Raw genomic sequence first — 17,441 nt, forward strand, 5'->3', positions numbered from 1 at the left:
TAAATAAATGAGTTCTGATATTTTGTTTTGACATTGTTGTTTGGGAGGACTTATATGCTCGTTATTTTGGTAAATTAAATATATTTTGAATTATTTCTGATTTTGGGTTCATTTTGATATTTATTTCATTATGTTACATTTTGTATGTTTTTAAAGATTACTGAACATTTTGTGATCCCAATATTTTTAATGGTTATTTACTGGGCTCCTAAGCTCATAATCTTGTTGTTGAATTTTTTTTTCAGATCCGGAGTGAATAGTGCAACAAGCATCTTAGTGGGCTAGCGAGATATTATATTCTGTTTTTAAATTTGAGTTAATTGTCTAGTTGTGTGAGTATTTGATTTATGTATATAACATTAGTTTCTATTGGATGTTGAAATTCCGAACTTTGTGTTTCCTGTTGTGTGATTAGATTTCTAGGCCTTGCACGCCTAATGGGTCTCGACTTTATGAGTGTGTGACCATTTGTCAATGCACCGGGTCTGGCGAGCCGGGTTCGGGGCGTGACATTTGATATCTAAACAATTAATCATTGTATTGAAAAAGAGTTGAACTTTCACCATTTCATTTGGGACATAAATAAATTACTGCTTAATGATCCGAGTGTGAAGTTAACAACAATTTTGAATTCTTTAATAAAAAAAAATATATATATATATTTATTTAAAAAATAAATAAATAATAATATAATTCCGCTCCAATTCAAATCCTACAAGACCCCCAACCCTTCTTCCCCTTTCCTCCGAAACCCTCACTCATGCAACCCCCGCGCATCCTCTCCTTGTCCGAACTCCTCCACCTTTCCTTCCCTCTCACCGGCGCTGCCTCCCTCTCGCCGGAGCCACCTCCCTCCCTCCCTCCCCCTTCGAAGAAACCCCGCCCATCACTTCCTTCTCCCTCCCCTTCCTCTTTTCAAACCTTCTCCCCCATCACCCACCCCGTCCTCCTCATTGGCACCGTCCTCTTCCCCTCCGACGTCCACCGCCACTGTTCCACCTCCAGGAACCATTGCCTCTCCTTCTCCGATGCCTCCTCCACCGTCTGCTGCTCCATTCTTGATTTCGACCTCAATATGCTCGGCTGCGAGATCCATGTCCTCGCTTGGAACTTTGTTCCTTTCAAGGATGTTACTGGCGGCCTATTAGAAATCATCCGGTGGCGCCTTTCTCCTTTGGCAGCCTGCACTTCTCAGCAGGGTCGTTCCAGTGGTCCTGTGCAGCTCCATGGTGTGCTGAAATCTGTCAGCCCGGTGTTCATGGTTCCTCTGGATTCAAAGAACCGGAATCGGGATCCACGGGGATCAGTCGGGTTTCTTGCTGAGATTTCTATTTGCAAATGTGAAGCTTCTTGCCCTTGTTTATCTGTAGATGATCTTCAGTACAGTTCTCATGTTCAGAAGGCATTTCTCTATTTTGTAAAGCCGGCTTCTTTGTGGCGGCCTGTTATGGCTAAATTGATAGGGAAGGTGATTTTGGTGTCGGGTTTGAAGAAGAAGATGGTTGGCGTTGGTGGAGTGCGTTCTTACTTGATGTTTGTGACCACTGACAAAACCAATGTGTCCTTGTGTGAGGTTCCACTTAGCATGATGGCGAGCAGGGTTGTTAGGCCAGTGATGAATCATGCAAGAGTCTATTGCGGAGTTGTTACTGGAATTTACATGCAAGGGATGGCTGTAGAGTTGGATGAGAAAGTCTGGCTGATGATCACTGACCCATTGCTTGGGCTGCATCATTCTCTTAGAGTTGGTGCTTTAGTGAGTTATCTCTTTTTTAAAACCTTTTGTCTTGCTGTTTCCTTTGATAATGTCATTTGTAACTCATTGTTCTTCATCTTAATTTCTGGATGTCAAAATGTTCTTCTTATGATGGATTGGATTTTGATTGGAAAAGGAAATGAAACCCCTGTAGATCTGACCTCTTTGTGCTCCTTGTTTAGCCTTTTTCTGTCGCTTATGGTTTCCTTTCCTGTTACTTGTGTATTTTGGAAGTAGTAAAAAATGCAAATTTGCAAGGTAATTCTGTTGAATGTAGTTTGGATGCTCTCCATATAAATATAATGTTTGCTCCCACTGAATATGGGCATGCCCTTTTTGTATAATGTTCTTTGAGACTTCAGCATGTAGGTATATCAACACTCTTGACTATCTTACAATCCATCTAATGCTTTGTCAATGTATTTTTCTTGTAGGTCCATGTTATGAATTGTCATTTGGTCTGTCCTGAATTTTCCTGGACAAAAATTCTTCTGCTTGAGACAGGCATTGCAACTAATATTGATGTTGCATGTTTTTCATTGTCTGACACTAGGTAAAAAATTAGCTTATTTACATAGTTTGGGTTTTGCTGTTTCGGCTGCTTATTCACTTACAATGGTATAATATTGTTCATGGAAGGTGTTGTTTTAGAACTCTTAGTCGGAGCTTGTTGGGGACGTTCATTGAATCTCTGACATTGTCTTCTAGATTTTGGTAGGCCAGGAGAACATTAATTAATGAAGTATTTTGTATTTTTAAATAGATTTCCTAAACTGTGGGTTATTATTCTGTTCTATATTTGCTTATTGGCAGGGTGTTGCTTCTCGTATCTTGCTTCAGGAGGAAATTTTCCAATATTTTATCTGAGAAGGAGATTTTAGGCTCAAAAAATGTGCTTTCTTATCCTTCATATATTTTCTTAAATTCCTTTTGAATGTCTTCTTTACACTATTCCATGGCTATTCATTTATTCTATGAAGTATGCGTAATCAGTTTTATGTTGAGCTTATGGCCTGCATTTGCAAGGTGTCCCCAGAAGGAAGGTCTAGCTCAATTCTATGCGAGGTCATACTTGCCTGTACATTCATTTCGGCCCAAGGTGAAATCTCATGTTGTCAATATCACTTTGATTCAATTACTTGCCAAAAATATAAAATTCATTGTGTGTATTTGTTGTTTGTTATTTTTTCATTTCAAAGTTCCGGCTATAGGCTTGGTGGTTCTAATTATTCTGGAAGCTGTAATCTATTGCCATGTGCTGTCTTCTCTTGTATAGGTATTCAGTGCTCAGAGCTTTTTACTCAGTGAACTAATTTTGAGTTTTTACTCGTAGCATGGAGTGTTCATGGAGTTCTGTGAAAGTTCTAGTTTTAAAAAAAAATACAATTTACTGTCCGCCAAACTGGTATGCTTTTGTGTTCTCTTTGAAATTTTCCCTTATAAACTGCTTGTCCTATTTGAATAAATTATTAAATTTCTGCTTCTTCTGGACCATTGCACAATTAGGTGGTGCCTATGTCTAACTTTATCAGCAAATGTGAAGCTCTGTGGATGTCTATTCTATCAAAATTAAAAGATAGTCAAAATGTTGAAAGCAAAGGCTATTATAACACATTTTCTTGCGGAAGAAGTTCTTATTGCGGTTTAGTTAGAAGAATCATATCAAGTGAAGAATTGGGTTGTATTTTAATGGGCACACTCAAGGTTAGTACTTAATATAATTTTCAGTTATTTATTCCTTAATGGTTTTTCATATGTGATTCTGTCGGGCATCTCCTTTTTCTTCCCTCCAGTGTGCAATCTAAAAGGTTTAACCTATAGTAAATGAAAGTTCGGGGACATGTAGAAACAAAGGACGGGAGTAGATCTGTAGATGGTACAAATGATATTTAAAATAAAAATTAGGTTTAGCATAGATGGGACAGTTTTATCAGAAACTGAGGGATATATATTAATGTTTCTGTATTTAAATAGGCCTGGCTACAGTTTATTTAACAAATAAACTTTATATCCACTGACCTGGTATCCAAGAATTTAGCACAATATTTCAGTTGATTAGACCAAAACATCCTGCAGCTGTGACATAATGAGTAGCACAAATATCTAGTCCATCAATTCAACTTCTTTCTTTTACTATGATTTATTTCCAAGCCTTAAAGAAGTCATTGAAGTTCCTGTTTTTAACCTAACTAATGCACTCTGCTTGTCAACTATTCCATTGCAACTATTAGACCATCTATAGCCCTTCGATGACGATAATACTAAAAATACTCTGAGCTCAACTTCAAGATTTATGGATTGAGCTTGCAAAATAATTAATTGTATAGGGTTACAATCAAACTGTTAGCCCGTCTCATCTTTATAAATCTAACTTGGAATTGAAGGCGATTAGATAATTTTTTCTCACATGTAGAGATTGCCTTTTACCCACTTCAATAACCCTTTTTATATATATATATATATATATATATTTGAGATCTTCCAATATTTCTGATTTTGATATCCTTGGGATTTCTGTGAAATTTTGGCATGCCATTTGGTGTATAACTGCCTCTTGTGTGTTTGGTCTCCCGGAGAGGGAAGAAGATGATTCTTTTGATTGGATGTCCCTTATATTTTTCTTTTGGTTTTGCCACTTTTACTTGGAAGGGGGCTGTAAGTAATTTCTCACATGTATGTTTCTTGACGGCAATTATTTGTTTGCATTATGTTGTTCTACTGGCTTCTCAGATAGCCTGTTTGACTGGATACTCTGGTCAAGATGGTGATTCACTCTGTGCCAAGACTGGCCCAAAGCCATTATTAGTATATATTTCTTTTGGTGATACTATGGGCTGTGTTCATAATTGAAGTGAAATTTTTATGAATAAATCAAACCTTTTATTAAGAATGAGAATTGGCTTGATGAAGTAGGACACTGGTTGATTCTTTTTTTTTCTCTTGATCATCTGCTTTAGTAACTTTAAATAAAAAATGTTGTGATGTGAAAACATCGGTCTTGGCTTGTCATTAAGTCTTCTGCCTTGGATTATGTAGTTGTAAAATTTAGTTTCTTTTCTAATGTTCTCTTGATAACTTGAATTGTTCAGTCATGGCTGAAAACTTAAATTTTATGATGTTTTACTGTTACACATCCATATTCTTTTGCAGCGGTTGTTAAGATATATTAATTAAGAGAAATGTTTTTCTTTTTATGATGTATTAATCAAATATTGTAGTCTTTTTGGCTATTTTAATTTTATCAATTTAGTTTTTGTTGAATTAAAAATTTATGTTCGCATTTGCAGTTTTCTTCATCCTCGGGAAGGCTGCAACTCATTGACGCAACTGGAAAGTTGGATGTTGTGATACCTGATTTACCATCAGACATTGATTTGGAGAAGATTTATGAGGTCACTCTTTTGCTTTTACATTTTAATTTATTATTTTTTTAATGTGTATATTTTTTCTCCACCTGTGTTATGATTCACTTACCATTTGAATGATTGGTGAAATCTTTCTGTACTCATTGCTTCTTCAGTTATTTATGGGACTTTCTTTCAGTATGCAACTAGAATGTGGAACAATATTAAATTATCAAATTATGGTTTGGATAGTTCTCTGAACTCCCTTGTTAAAGAAAATTAGTAGATGTTTGGTTTACATATATCGATTATCCATTCGAGGCGCTGCTGTTAATCTCTTGGTCTCTTGCTAATTTTAGAGACTGCTTGTCTGGTATTTTGGGTTAAGTAATATCAAGCATTCTGTAGTGGGAGTAATCTTGAGAACTTGTGACTAAGATGCTGTGCTAAAAAGTAGGAAATCATAACCAGTTTGCCTATGCAATCAAACCTAGTGGTTCTTAGCCATTGCACTTTGAAATAGAAGGCGACTTTCTATATCTTTATTGTTGGGAAAAACTCTCCCATCCTTAATTTCCATGGAAAGGATTTGACCTAGCACACTTAAAACATTGATACAGTAGGGTACCAAGGAAACAGCTAAATCTGGAAAGATCTGATCAAACTTTTGTGCTTATCGATCAACTTAAAAAAAAAAAAAAGAAGAAGAATAAACCTTTGCACATTCTTGCAGTTCAAAATATCAATTACCAAAATAATCTTAACACTAAAATTGAAGGAGCAGATAACTTTCAACTCCTAGGGGCCGTTTGGTTCTCAATAATGATATATTACCACGGTAATGAGATTACCGTGGTAATAAGGTCAGGAATATTATATGCCCGAGAATGTTGTGGTAATGTGAGATTTCCATGTTTGGTTGAGAATTTATATTATTGGTAATCTTTCATTACCATGATTGGTTAGTCATGGTAATCATCTAAGTAATATGTCAAATTTACCAAAATGCCCCTACATAGAAAACTTTGAAAAATTTAATTTAAAGTATTTAGATAAATAAATAATTAAATTATAAAATCAAAAATTAATTTTTTGCACAATTTTTAAAATACTATTGTATTTACCAAAATACCCTACACATAAAATTTTGAAAAATTTAATTTAAAGTATTTACATAAATAAATAATTAAATTATAATATCAAAAATTATTTTTTGCACAATTTTTCAAAATACCTTTGTATTTACCAAAATACCCCTACATATAAAATTTTGAAAAATTTAATTTAAAGTATTTACATAAATAAATAATTAAAATATAATATCAAAAATTATTTTTTGCACAATTTTTCAAAATACCTTTGTATTTACCAAAATACCCCTACATATAAAATTTTGAAAAATTTAAATTAAAGTATTTTGATAAATAAATAATTAAATTATAAGATAAAAAATAATGAGGGAAAATGAAAACTAGGGTTTTGATAATGAGTATAATAAGGAATTAGATTAAATGAGTGGGGGTATAATTGGAAAAAAGAAACATTACACCTTACCACCAACCTGGTAATCTCGATGGACATCTATTTTGGTGGTAATCAGATTACCACTTTATTTGATAATATTTCACTATTGGTAATCTCATATTACCATCAAGATTATCACTGTTACAGTAACCAAATATGGTAATCTAAACATATTACCACCAGATTCCCGGTAATGTTTTCACATTACCACGAACCAAACACAACCCTAAAGAATTTCTAAACTTGAATAATACCAAATTATAGTATTTGTTAGATGCAAAGGAAACAAAGCAAACCAGAGAAGATGGGAACCAAAGAATTTATTCATGGATCTCCAAATTCAATAGCAGTTTTCTCAATTACAAACTCAAGGTCTCCATAGTCTTATGAAGAGAATAGGAGAATTAGGGTTATTAGCATAGCCCTAAAAGATATTTGTACCCATTAAAACTAAATTAGGAGAGATGCCTAATAAAAGATAGACACATAAATTACCATAGGATTAAATAATACTATTTTAATAGTGTTCAATGTGGATTTTTGTACTGTGTATATGTGTCTTATACATTTTTCCAAATCTCCTTAGATTGTAGATTGCATCAATGACTCAATCATACATATTAACTAAATGGGTGTTTGATTTACAGAGTTAAGCAAAATGGTGAAAATGGTAAAGTCACATTTCGGTTGAACTCTCACTTTTTCTTGAAGGTGTGACTTTTGACTGTTTAGTAAATTAAGAAGGCGGGGAATTAGAAGTGTCACTTTGACCAATTTTTGTTGTTTGTGTAAGGAATGGGGTGTATGCAAGTGCAATGTAATCACCATTATACTTGTCTGTAATTTCATTAAAAATCTATATGAAAAATATTTTGAAAATTTGCATGTATATCCCCACAATAAGTTATAGTTACATGTATCTTAATAAATAATTTATCTATGTGCATGCCCCACAACGTATTATATTTGCGTGTATACCTACATAAATAACAGAATTGAATGTATAACATTCACAGATTTATGTTCATTGTGTTCTAGCAAAAATTTAATAGCTGGCTGTTAGCTTCCTAACATGGTAACCCTCCTCTTTTCTCAACCAGGATTAGGATTGGCATTGGTAGAGTTTGGTTTATCTAGTCTTTTGGCCCTTGATAGAGTAATGTGGAAGGGAAAGATTCATATAGCCAACCCCAAATAGTTGGGACTAATGGCTTATTGTTGTAGCATGCAAAAGGCATTCTTTTTGAGATTTTTGAAGGGTGTACACACAAATAAATCATTACAAGCTTTTATTCATATTTGCAATTTTTCTTGGGGCATTCATGTAAATTACTCTCTGTTAAAGGTGATGATTACCAAGAGTGTTTGAATTTTTTTGCATATGTTCCAAAGTGGGACTTTGGCATTTTAATTAAATTTGATCAAAGTCTCATTTTGTGAAAAATTTTGCACAAGTCAAAACAAAGAAGTGGGGCTTTTCAAAAGTATTATATCTGAATTCACCTATTACCTTCTCAAAACAAACACCATGAAGTCTACGACAATTATTCACTTTTGGCTTTGATGGTTTTGGTTTCTGAAACAAACACCCCCTAAATATCAAATTCGTTGATGATAGAAAGGACCATGGCCTCTGTAAAGTGTAGACGTGTAAAGTGTAGACTTGTCTACAGATTTCTTTTTCTAATGATAACCATGCCCCACTAGAGGTTTATCATCCTTGTCTCACCTGTTGTTTTCCTTGGATTGCTCATCATTCATCTGTTTTGGCAACAGTGGAAAGCTTTAGTTATTACTTGTGCTGTTTGTTAGATTTTATAATGTGTAAGCTTCAAAGCTATTGTTAAGGAATTGCTTTTTGATGCTGAGTCTGCTAAATATAATGTATTTGTTTTTGCTTATATTAGGTTAAAGACTATAAGGTCGTCTTAGAAGGCTTGCCAACTCAGATTTATCCACTGAGATTCAATTTGGATGAACCATTATCATGCAAGAATATCTTTCAAAGATTTTCTAATGGGGAAGTGCCAACTGACCTTGTAATTTATGTCCACTTCTCTTTGGTTAATGCAGCTGGTGTTAATGTTCCTTTTAGTCCTTGCCTGATTAGGGGTGATGATCCTTGTCGAAAGGGTGAATTATTTCATCTGCTACTTGTGGCACATAAGTTTCCAGCCACTAACAATGTATGTCTACTGAAATATTGTAAAATTTAATCAAATAATGTGTTTTGTAATGCACATGATCAACTTTCCTTGTTTCTGTAATTGCAGTTTCTTAAAGGTTCTGATATTTCAAGTGGCTGTAAGACATATGCTGAAGCCATTGTATTGCCTTATTATTTGGTACTTCCCGAGATGCATGAATATGATCAACAGTCAGGAGACCTCTCGAAGAGGCTAAAGTCAGAATGTAGGTGCCTCAATTGCCGTAAAACACTAGAAAAGGTACACTGTACATGACTGGAATTGGTCAATGCTTCATATCAGATATTATCAGTTGCTTTAAAGAATAATTCTGATATTGAATTGTCTTGTTGTGTTCTTGTATTCTTGTCAGATTCCTTGTTCTGGTTTATGTACTTTTGCAAATGCTAATTATCAAGTTCCCTTAGTATCTGGCTATATATGTAATTGTGTGGGTATTACTTCAGAGCATATGACTGATGCAAAAGGTTTTCAGAGGATTTTGTTGGAATTTAAGTCAGATTGCTTTCACAGGTATCAGGTGCGTTAGCTTATTTTATTGCTTTGTTTGGCATCAGTTGTCAAATCTTTATGTTATAGATTTCCTCAATGATTTTTGAATCTGCTGTACTTCTGCTGTCAGTTCCTTCGTCTTGGTGGATACTACATTACTAAATGCTCCAGAGAACAACTTGAATGTGGTTTGCAAGGCTGTCATGATTTCAAGTTTGGCAAATTGCGTGTCATGTCTCAGTCAACCCTCTGGAGTCTTTCTTTCTCTTTTGGTGATACTCCAAATCTTGCTGAGCCACAGCTAGATCATGGACCTGGAATTTCTTCTCTTGAAGGAGACAAAACTTTATCAGAAACACACAAGCTATGGTTCCAGCAGGCTGGCAGTTTAACACTTGAAAATTCGGATGTCCATTTGACCTTTTCTTCTGAAGCAACTAAACCAGAAAACAAAGGGAGGAGTAAAGTTAAAGATAGCTTTATAAATTTGGTCAGATTCCTTCCGAAATATGGTAAAATTTTAAGTGTTTCTGCATGCGAAAAGATCATGATGGACACACCCATAAGCCATTCCGTATCTTTTAAACCAGAACGAGTCAGGTTACCTCTGGGAAATTTAGTATCTGTAAGTGGAAACATAGAAAATATTCATGCTTATTCCTCCAAATCAACATCTCATGCGGGGTCAGAGAATGTTCTCAAGTCTTTCCGATTGAACGAATGCAATTACTGTATTCATTTATATGAGGGTCATCACATGGTAACTAACTTTACATAACTTGGTGTTCTGATTTCTTGCTGTAGCAACATTTTCTCTCATGTGTACGGGTTTTTTTTTTTTGAAGGTACATGTTCGTGGCACATTAAGCAAATATGCATATCCTGTTGGGATGGCACCTGGAGTAAAGGCAACATTTCACCGGGTCCTTATGACGTGGTATGGGTCTCTTGCAGTTGTTTAGAAATGAAATTTAGTTTACTCATGCTCCTTTTTTGTTTTTGGTTTTGTTTTTTGACATTGAGCTATGCTGGTTGCTATGTCTTAGCCACTGTATCTATTATGTCAGCATAAATGTTGATTTAAATATAAACTATTCACTTTCTATGGAATTAATTTCAAATCTCGATTTTGGCATAGTTAAACTAAAAGTGAGCATCTCTATGGAATTATTGTATGTACACATAGCTTGGGTTATCAATTTTCTTGTGAACAATTGAAAAGACATGCTTAATATATGAAGTTTGCCCATTTACAAATTCACTGTCTCCAGCTTTGCCTGCTAGGTTATGAACCATTGCATGAGGATATTTCGTATGCTATGTAGAGCAAGGTGCATAAAGATCAAAATTGGACATATACAATTGGGATATTTCCATTTGTGGTAGAGCAATTACAGTTAGAATTGAAATGTTCTGTTATTGACTCTTATTGTTCCTTTGACATATTCCAATTTCTTAATCCGTAATTATAAGTAAGATTATTATTCAACTTGTTTAGGACATTTTCATTATTTTATTTCCACTACTAAGAAGACATTGCCACTTTTCAGAATAAATCTGATGTTTTAAAAGTTGTTTTCCCTTCATTTCTGCTCAAGCAAATATGGTCATTACCACTTCATAAATCAAACTTGGAGAATACCTGATAACCAGCCAACTGATTGAGCATGTCTTCTAGGCGACGGATTGAAAACAGTACTTGCCAGTGATTTGTTGATGCCATGACTGGCCATATACATTCTCTAAAAGATGCTTGGCAATGGTTACACTTCGATACCTTAATATTCCAACCAAAACCAAAGTCACCTCACCAAAGCTTTTTATAAGATTAATTATTTAAATAATATGTTTAGTAGTAAGTTTGAAAAAAAAATTGATAAATAAATGTAATTAATTAGAAAGTGTTAATCTTTAAATATTTATTTTGATAATTATTAATTTAGAAAAGTTTGGTCTAAGGTTTTCCCTTCGAAAAATCTCAAACTTCCTAAAATCTTAAATCAACATCCCTACCCCCACTAACGCCATTGCCAAGCACTTAAACCTTTTTTCAATCAATATTTCTTGTTTGAATGACATGTTTCTCTATGTTACACTTATCTTTGTTGTCTAACATTTATAGTTTGAGATGGGGTTATGTGTGAAGTCTCTAATAATACATTAATAAACTTCCAGCACATCAAGCGGATGGCAAGAATTGTTGTTAACTCCAGTATCTTTTGTTGAAATTCATTCCATCTGGGAAGTTGATTATGAGCAAAAAAGAGGAAAACTTGTCTCAGAATGCAGCCTAAATATTCCAGATAAAGAGTCCTTTGACACTGCTTCTTTTGGTCTGGCGTTAAACATGGTGAAATGCCGGGAAAGTAAATTGCTATCTTTTAACTGCAGGGTAATTATGTACTTCTTCCATTGCCTTCCCTCACACATTGTTTTGTTTACAATTCATGGTATGGTTATGTGATAGTTAAATTAAAATGCCTATTTTTTTTTTCTTTTCTTTCTGTGATGTTTTTGATATCACAAACTAAAGTTCGTTTGCCTACTGTGGTTTATGGATGGTTTTATAGGTTGTTGGTATACATATTCTGGTGCTGGAAGAAAGTATTCAGTGTTCAGTGAAGTCACAATCAGTGAATGATTTGAAGATGCCAATGGTCAATGTGCCATTGGCTGGAGTTGTTATTGGTATGGTTTCACTATCATGTTAGTGTCAGAATATTTCGATTCTGTTTTCTCATTTTTTTTCCAGATGGTAATGGGTCCATGTTATTATAATTGACTGTGGTTTGGATCTTGTTGAACCTTCTTAAGTTTGTTTTATCCAATAATTTGCATTAGCTTCACTTAGTGTGTTCACGCAACCTAATCAAAGAGCCAAACGAAACCTCTATTTTATGTTCAGTTTAGGTTGGATTTCTCTATATCGATTGAAGTTTGATTTAGGTTTTATGGGGTTTTAAAAAATGATACCAAACTATTTAAGAGATAAGAACATTTTTAGTATTTTTAACATTCTAAAGCAAATAAAAGTCAAACTCAGCTGTTCTAACTCATGTGCTGGCCTGTAGGGCTAATTAAAATTTTGGTATCAATTTAAATGATGACAAGGGATTTTAACACTTGATCACATCTAAAATAACGGCCCAACTACCAACTCCACTATTATAGGTCTGGCTTACAAATATCATTATTTTTATTCAAACTGAAATATTGATCTTCAAAAAAGGAAAAATAAAATTCTGGTTTTGCTTGTGTGTGTTTATTTTTATTTTTATTTATTTTTTGATATTTTCATGTTGTTTGGCTTTGCTAAATTAACTCATTAAGAGGTTGTTTGGTTATCTGTAAGTGAAATCACATGTAAGTGAAATTACATTGCAAGTGAGAATGCTGTATTTTAACTTACATCATCGATGTTTGGTTTGTTGTAACTGAAAATGATGCATTTATTTTTTACTTGTTTGGTTTGATGTAAGTTTAAAGCTATAGTTACCATGTAAGTTGGACGGTGAGATTACCCCAATTATCTATTATTACTATTAATTATTTAATACTCTTCGTAAAAATTAATTTAAGTAAAAATGATTAATTAATTTAATAAATTATTTATTAAAATATAAAAATATTTAATATTTCTTTAATTTTATTACTTGAAAAAAATTATAATTAATTTTTAAAAACACTTACTCTATTAATTAATTTTATAATATTTTCAATTATAAATTTTTTTTGATAAAATTATTTAATTATATAAATATTAAATTATAAAAATATAATATTTATTTAATGGTATTACTTAAAAAAACTTATAATTAATTTTTAAAAACAATATAATATTTTTAATAAAAAAATATTTTTGTCGTAAAAATATTTAATTGTATAAATATTACTTTACAAAAATATTTAATATTTTTTAATTTTATTACATAATTTTTTTTATAATTAAATTTAAAGATAATTTACTCTATTAAATATTTTTATAATGAAATATGAGATGAATATGATGGTGAATAGATACCACTTGAATTACTTCATTTCAACTTACAACAAATTTTGCTGTAAGTTGAAATGTTGCAAAAGTACTGTAAACTGTAGATTACATGTAAAACTCATTTCGTAGCAAACCAACCAAACAACATTTTATATGTAAAATCAGTTACATTACGTTTACTTACAGCTACTTATAGGTAACCAAGCATCCCCTAAGTGTAATTCTTGTTGAAATTTCATTGTAAGGCAACCCAAACCAAACTATGAACATCCATAGCTTGATTGCTGCCAGTAATATATTCTATCTTTACTCCTATAACTTGCAAGTTTTCAATATTTTGGACAACATTATATTACTACAGCTCTCTCCACTGATTCATATTGTCTGTTCTCTGTTTAAATGAATCATTTATCTAACATTACTTTGTATCTCATTTGAAGCAACATGGTTATCCTTAGATGGTTTGTCAAAAGCACAAGATTAGAATTGATTATGCAGATTATTATTTATCACTGTTCTCATATTTCCTTCCTAATGCAATGAACAGATTTTAAGGTCTAGCCTTCACAAAAAGAAAAGAAATGAAAAGAAAAGATGAGACAAATGTATCTTGTGTATTTTAATTGTAAGTCTGTCTTATCCTCAGATGATGGGTCATCCTTGAAGTGTTGCTGGCTCAATGCTGGTAGTGCTGATGTTTTGCTCAGTTTAGGTGATGCATTTAGGACTTTCTTCTGTACCCATGGGAAGTCACTTGTGGTAGGAAGTAAAAATTTTCGAGGTACTGTTGATTATCATTTGAAGAAAATGTTTGCTAAACACCACAGAGTTATAGCTCGAAGCCAAGAAGTGTATGATATATCTTCAACAGAATTTACATTATCTGTTGATTCCAATAGAGCCCTCAGTTACTCAGAAGAACAGCTCCTCAAGTTTATCTTATACAATGCCTGTGCTGGTTCAAATTTTGTAAGTATTGTTATATTTCCTAATCCATAGTAGTGCGAAAAAGTATTATTTAAAATTGCATGGCAATCAACTCATGTTACGCCCGGCTTATTTCTGGCATCACATGCTTGTTAGATTCAAAACTAAACATGCTACACCGATCCAATTCAATTCAAAAATAATGTGGCACTATTAATTATTTTAATACATTCTTTGATATATGCCAAATAATTTTAGCTAGCTATGTTGCAAACAAACAAATTAACAAAGTTGATGCCAAGTTAGATTTAAGGGATGGCAGTGGGGTGGGTTCGGGGTGGGACATGCCATTTCCAAATCCATCCTTGAATCCTTGACCAACCTCACCAACCTTTTCTGTTCTTCAACATGAACTATAAGGAAAACTGGTGCCTGCCCTTGAAAGGGAAGGGATTGTGATCACCATCTCATTCTTGCTGCCTTTTCAAATTTTTAGCATCAAATAAAACCCCTCTCTCACTATATATATGTATGTATGCATGTTCGTATATGAGAAAAAAAAATTATAGGTGGAGAAGGAGAATAATTTCTATATCGACCAAGAATTACAAGGAAAACAAACCTACTTATCATCAACATTGCAAATCTTCTACAATTAGAAAGATAATGAAATAAGTTTAGTTACTTGGTTAAAGATGAGATTATTGCTGTGTTCTTTCGATAATGGGGAGATGTTGGCAAGTTGCCAAGATCGTGAGATTTGTTAGATACAACCTAACATATTACGTGGGCTTGATTCAAACCTAAAACTTAAGCTGATAGGGTGAGAAACTCAAGCTTATAATAGTTAAACTCATATCTAGAATAGGTGAATACTATACATTTACAATGAAAAAAACATATATCTGGTATTTAATTAAAAAAAACATATTTTAGATTTCATTATAAATGTAAAGTATTCACCTGTTTACATTTATAGTGAATATTTTACATGAAAAAATATATAAGATATTTTTTTTATTATCGTGTCTCACCGTTCCCGTTTTCTCAATTTTCAAAAATTGTTGTCATGTCTTGTTCTGTAGCCATGTCTGCGTCCATGCTTCATAACCAATGAGGGACTATTAGCTACTCTAATAAGATTTAAGATAGGATCACAAGATGTTCATAATCTCAATTTGTGATTTTTAGTATAATCACAATTTCACCTAAGAATATTAAATAAGATCGTAAATGACATAATAAAAACTAAGGAATAGATTTTATAGTCTTAAACGGTTAGAGTTTTAGTATTTTTAGGGTTATTAAATATTTCAAAGTTTAATTAAATTTTAATCAAAATATAATTTAAAGCATTATGTGTAAACAAATAAATTATTTCTTTATAATAAGCAATTTATTCATAATAAAATAAAATAAAAATATTAGGACTAATTATATATGTATATTGTGGCGGGATGGGTATCATGGTTTTTTGGGTCGGGGTTGGGCGGGTTCCCACATCATGTTTGGTTGGATTGACATCTTTGGATTCAATTCAAACATATTATTTGGATCCAATTCAACCAATCTTTATTGGATGAGACACTCGGATTTACATATTTATATCCATATTGACTAAATCAACCATTGTGGGGCTATGAATTATTCTAATTTTGCATAAATCATGCCTTATAGACCATATTTAGGTGTGCTTATGCTGCACATGCATGAGGAATTTGTTGAGAGAGAGGTGCAGGATTGGCAGGTGTAATGAGAGCATCAGTGTTTGAATGGTTGGTTCTGGAGGTTTTTTATTACCTTTGTAAGATTACCAGTTATGTTGCTATTTTGTTACTGTTCTAATTGTGTTGTAATGATAACCAGCAATAAGTTCAGAAGAAATTCACCAATTCTTGTAATTGGGATTGAAATTGGCTGCCTACCTGAGTGATATATTTCTGTTTTTCATTGTATGCTTGATTGGTGTAATGATCTCTGTTACAGGATTAGTGCCTTTAGTTATTAAAAAACTTATTCCTTTCTCTATTATTCATGTCCTTAGTTAGATTAGATCAGGTCACTCTAGAGATATGATAATTTTTACTGAGAACGCTTTCTGTTTTCTTTTGTTTGGCAGACTATTGTGGGCAATGCCATGGATTCAGATGGTCTCAAGCAGTTGAGGTCCACCCTTCTGCACCTGCAGTTACCATTATTGGCGATTGAAAATATATGGGTTAAAGAAGTTGAGCATTTAAATCCTTGTAAGGAATCTAGGAATATTCTTGATGAGCTATCTATGGTAGCTTGAAGGGTTTTAGTTTGGCAGAGGGTGATCACATAAACGATTAGCTATATGAAGAATATTACACCATCTTGAACTCATGCTAAATTCATGGATGTTGCTAGTTGAGATACTACTATGCCTATTACAGACATTCCAATGAAGGGTTATTGGAGAGACTAACTACGCAATGCTGCATCCTGCAAATCAAGGCTTGTAGGAGGCAGGATGATGAATGCCTTAGCCACTGCAAGGACATGATGACTACCTTTTTGGGTAAAAGAAGCTTATGAGGTTAGCGTTTTTTTGTTTATATTTTAGTGATGCATGACCCTGTGTTCCAGAGGTAGTGTGTTCACTGTTGAAGGCCTTAGCCAATTTAAAAGTCATAGAATCCTGGGCAATATTTTTGGGCTGAAAAGATGTGTACAATACTTTTTTTGTGTATATGTTTGGCGATGCATCAACTGATTTAATATTGATGGCATATCTAAAGAAGCTTATCTCATTTTCTTTCATTTTAAATATGCCTTGCCTGAATTCTGATTGTTGTTCAGAAATCATTGATGTGCCTATGTTGTTTCAATATTTCCTATCGTTGTTAGGGAATGAAAGGGAAAAATGTAAATTCATCCTGAAATTTCACTTGCTTTCTAGATCGGTCATTTTGAATCATAAAATTATCCATGCCTGTTAAAAGTTTGATCTATAGATTATGCATTTTCATAAATATTGTTTACTAGTCTAATGATTATTACTGTTTCTTTTTATGATCTTTTTCATTGATGAATTATTCATACTATTTGTAGTTTCCCATTTTCCCTTTTTCCATCTGTTGAACAAAAGATCCAAACTATTTTGATTTTTTTCCAATTTCTACTGTTATCAATCACCATCAATTGCAGAATTAGTTGTTTACTTAAGGGTACTA

The 17,441-nt window shown here is 33.1% G+C and overlaps 1 protein-coding gene across 3 annotated transcripts; it reads left to right on the forward strand.

Moving 5' to 3' along the window:
• The first annotated feature begins 733 nt into the window (after positions 1-733).
• Positions 734-17,035, forward strand: LOC120253249 (CST complex subunit CTC1). Of its 3 annotated transcripts, XM_039261580.1 has the most exons (17): positions 734-1,756; positions 2,191-2,309; positions 2,396-2,470; positions 2,570-2,648; positions 2,793-2,855; positions 3,090-3,161; positions 3,263-3,460; positions 5,044-5,148; positions 8,532-8,810; positions 8,898-9,071; positions 9,184-9,351; positions 9,454-10,083; positions 10,169-10,260; positions 11,499-11,715; positions 11,894-12,011; positions 13,964-14,286; positions 16,364-17,035. In XM_039261580.1, the coding sequence occupies exons 1-17, from the start codon at positions 761-763 to the stop codon at positions 16,535-16,537; spliced, it is 3,882 nt and encodes a 1,293-aa protein (XP_039117514.1). In that variant the 5' UTR covers positions 734-760; the 3' UTR covers positions 16,538-17,035. The 3 variants fall into 3 exon arrangements, with proteins under 3 accessions (XP_039117514.1, XP_039117521.1, XP_039117527.1); XM_039261587.1 differs by lacking the exon at positions 8,532-8,810; XM_039261593.1 differs by lacking the exon at positions 16,364-17,035 and having other exon boundaries at positions 11,499-11,773; positions 13,964-14,096.
• The last annotated feature ends 406 nt before the right edge of the window (positions 17,036-17,441 follow it).

The sequence above is a fragment of the Dioscorea cayenensis genome, chromosome 3, assembly GCF_009730915.1.
Source record: "Dioscorea cayenensis subsp. rotundata cultivar TDr96_F1 chromosome 3, TDr96_F1_v2_PseudoChromosome.rev07_lg8_w22 25.fasta, whole genome shotgun sequence".
NCBI lineage: Eukaryota > Viridiplantae > Streptophyta > Magnoliopsida > Dioscoreales > Dioscoreaceae > Dioscorea > Dioscorea cayenensis.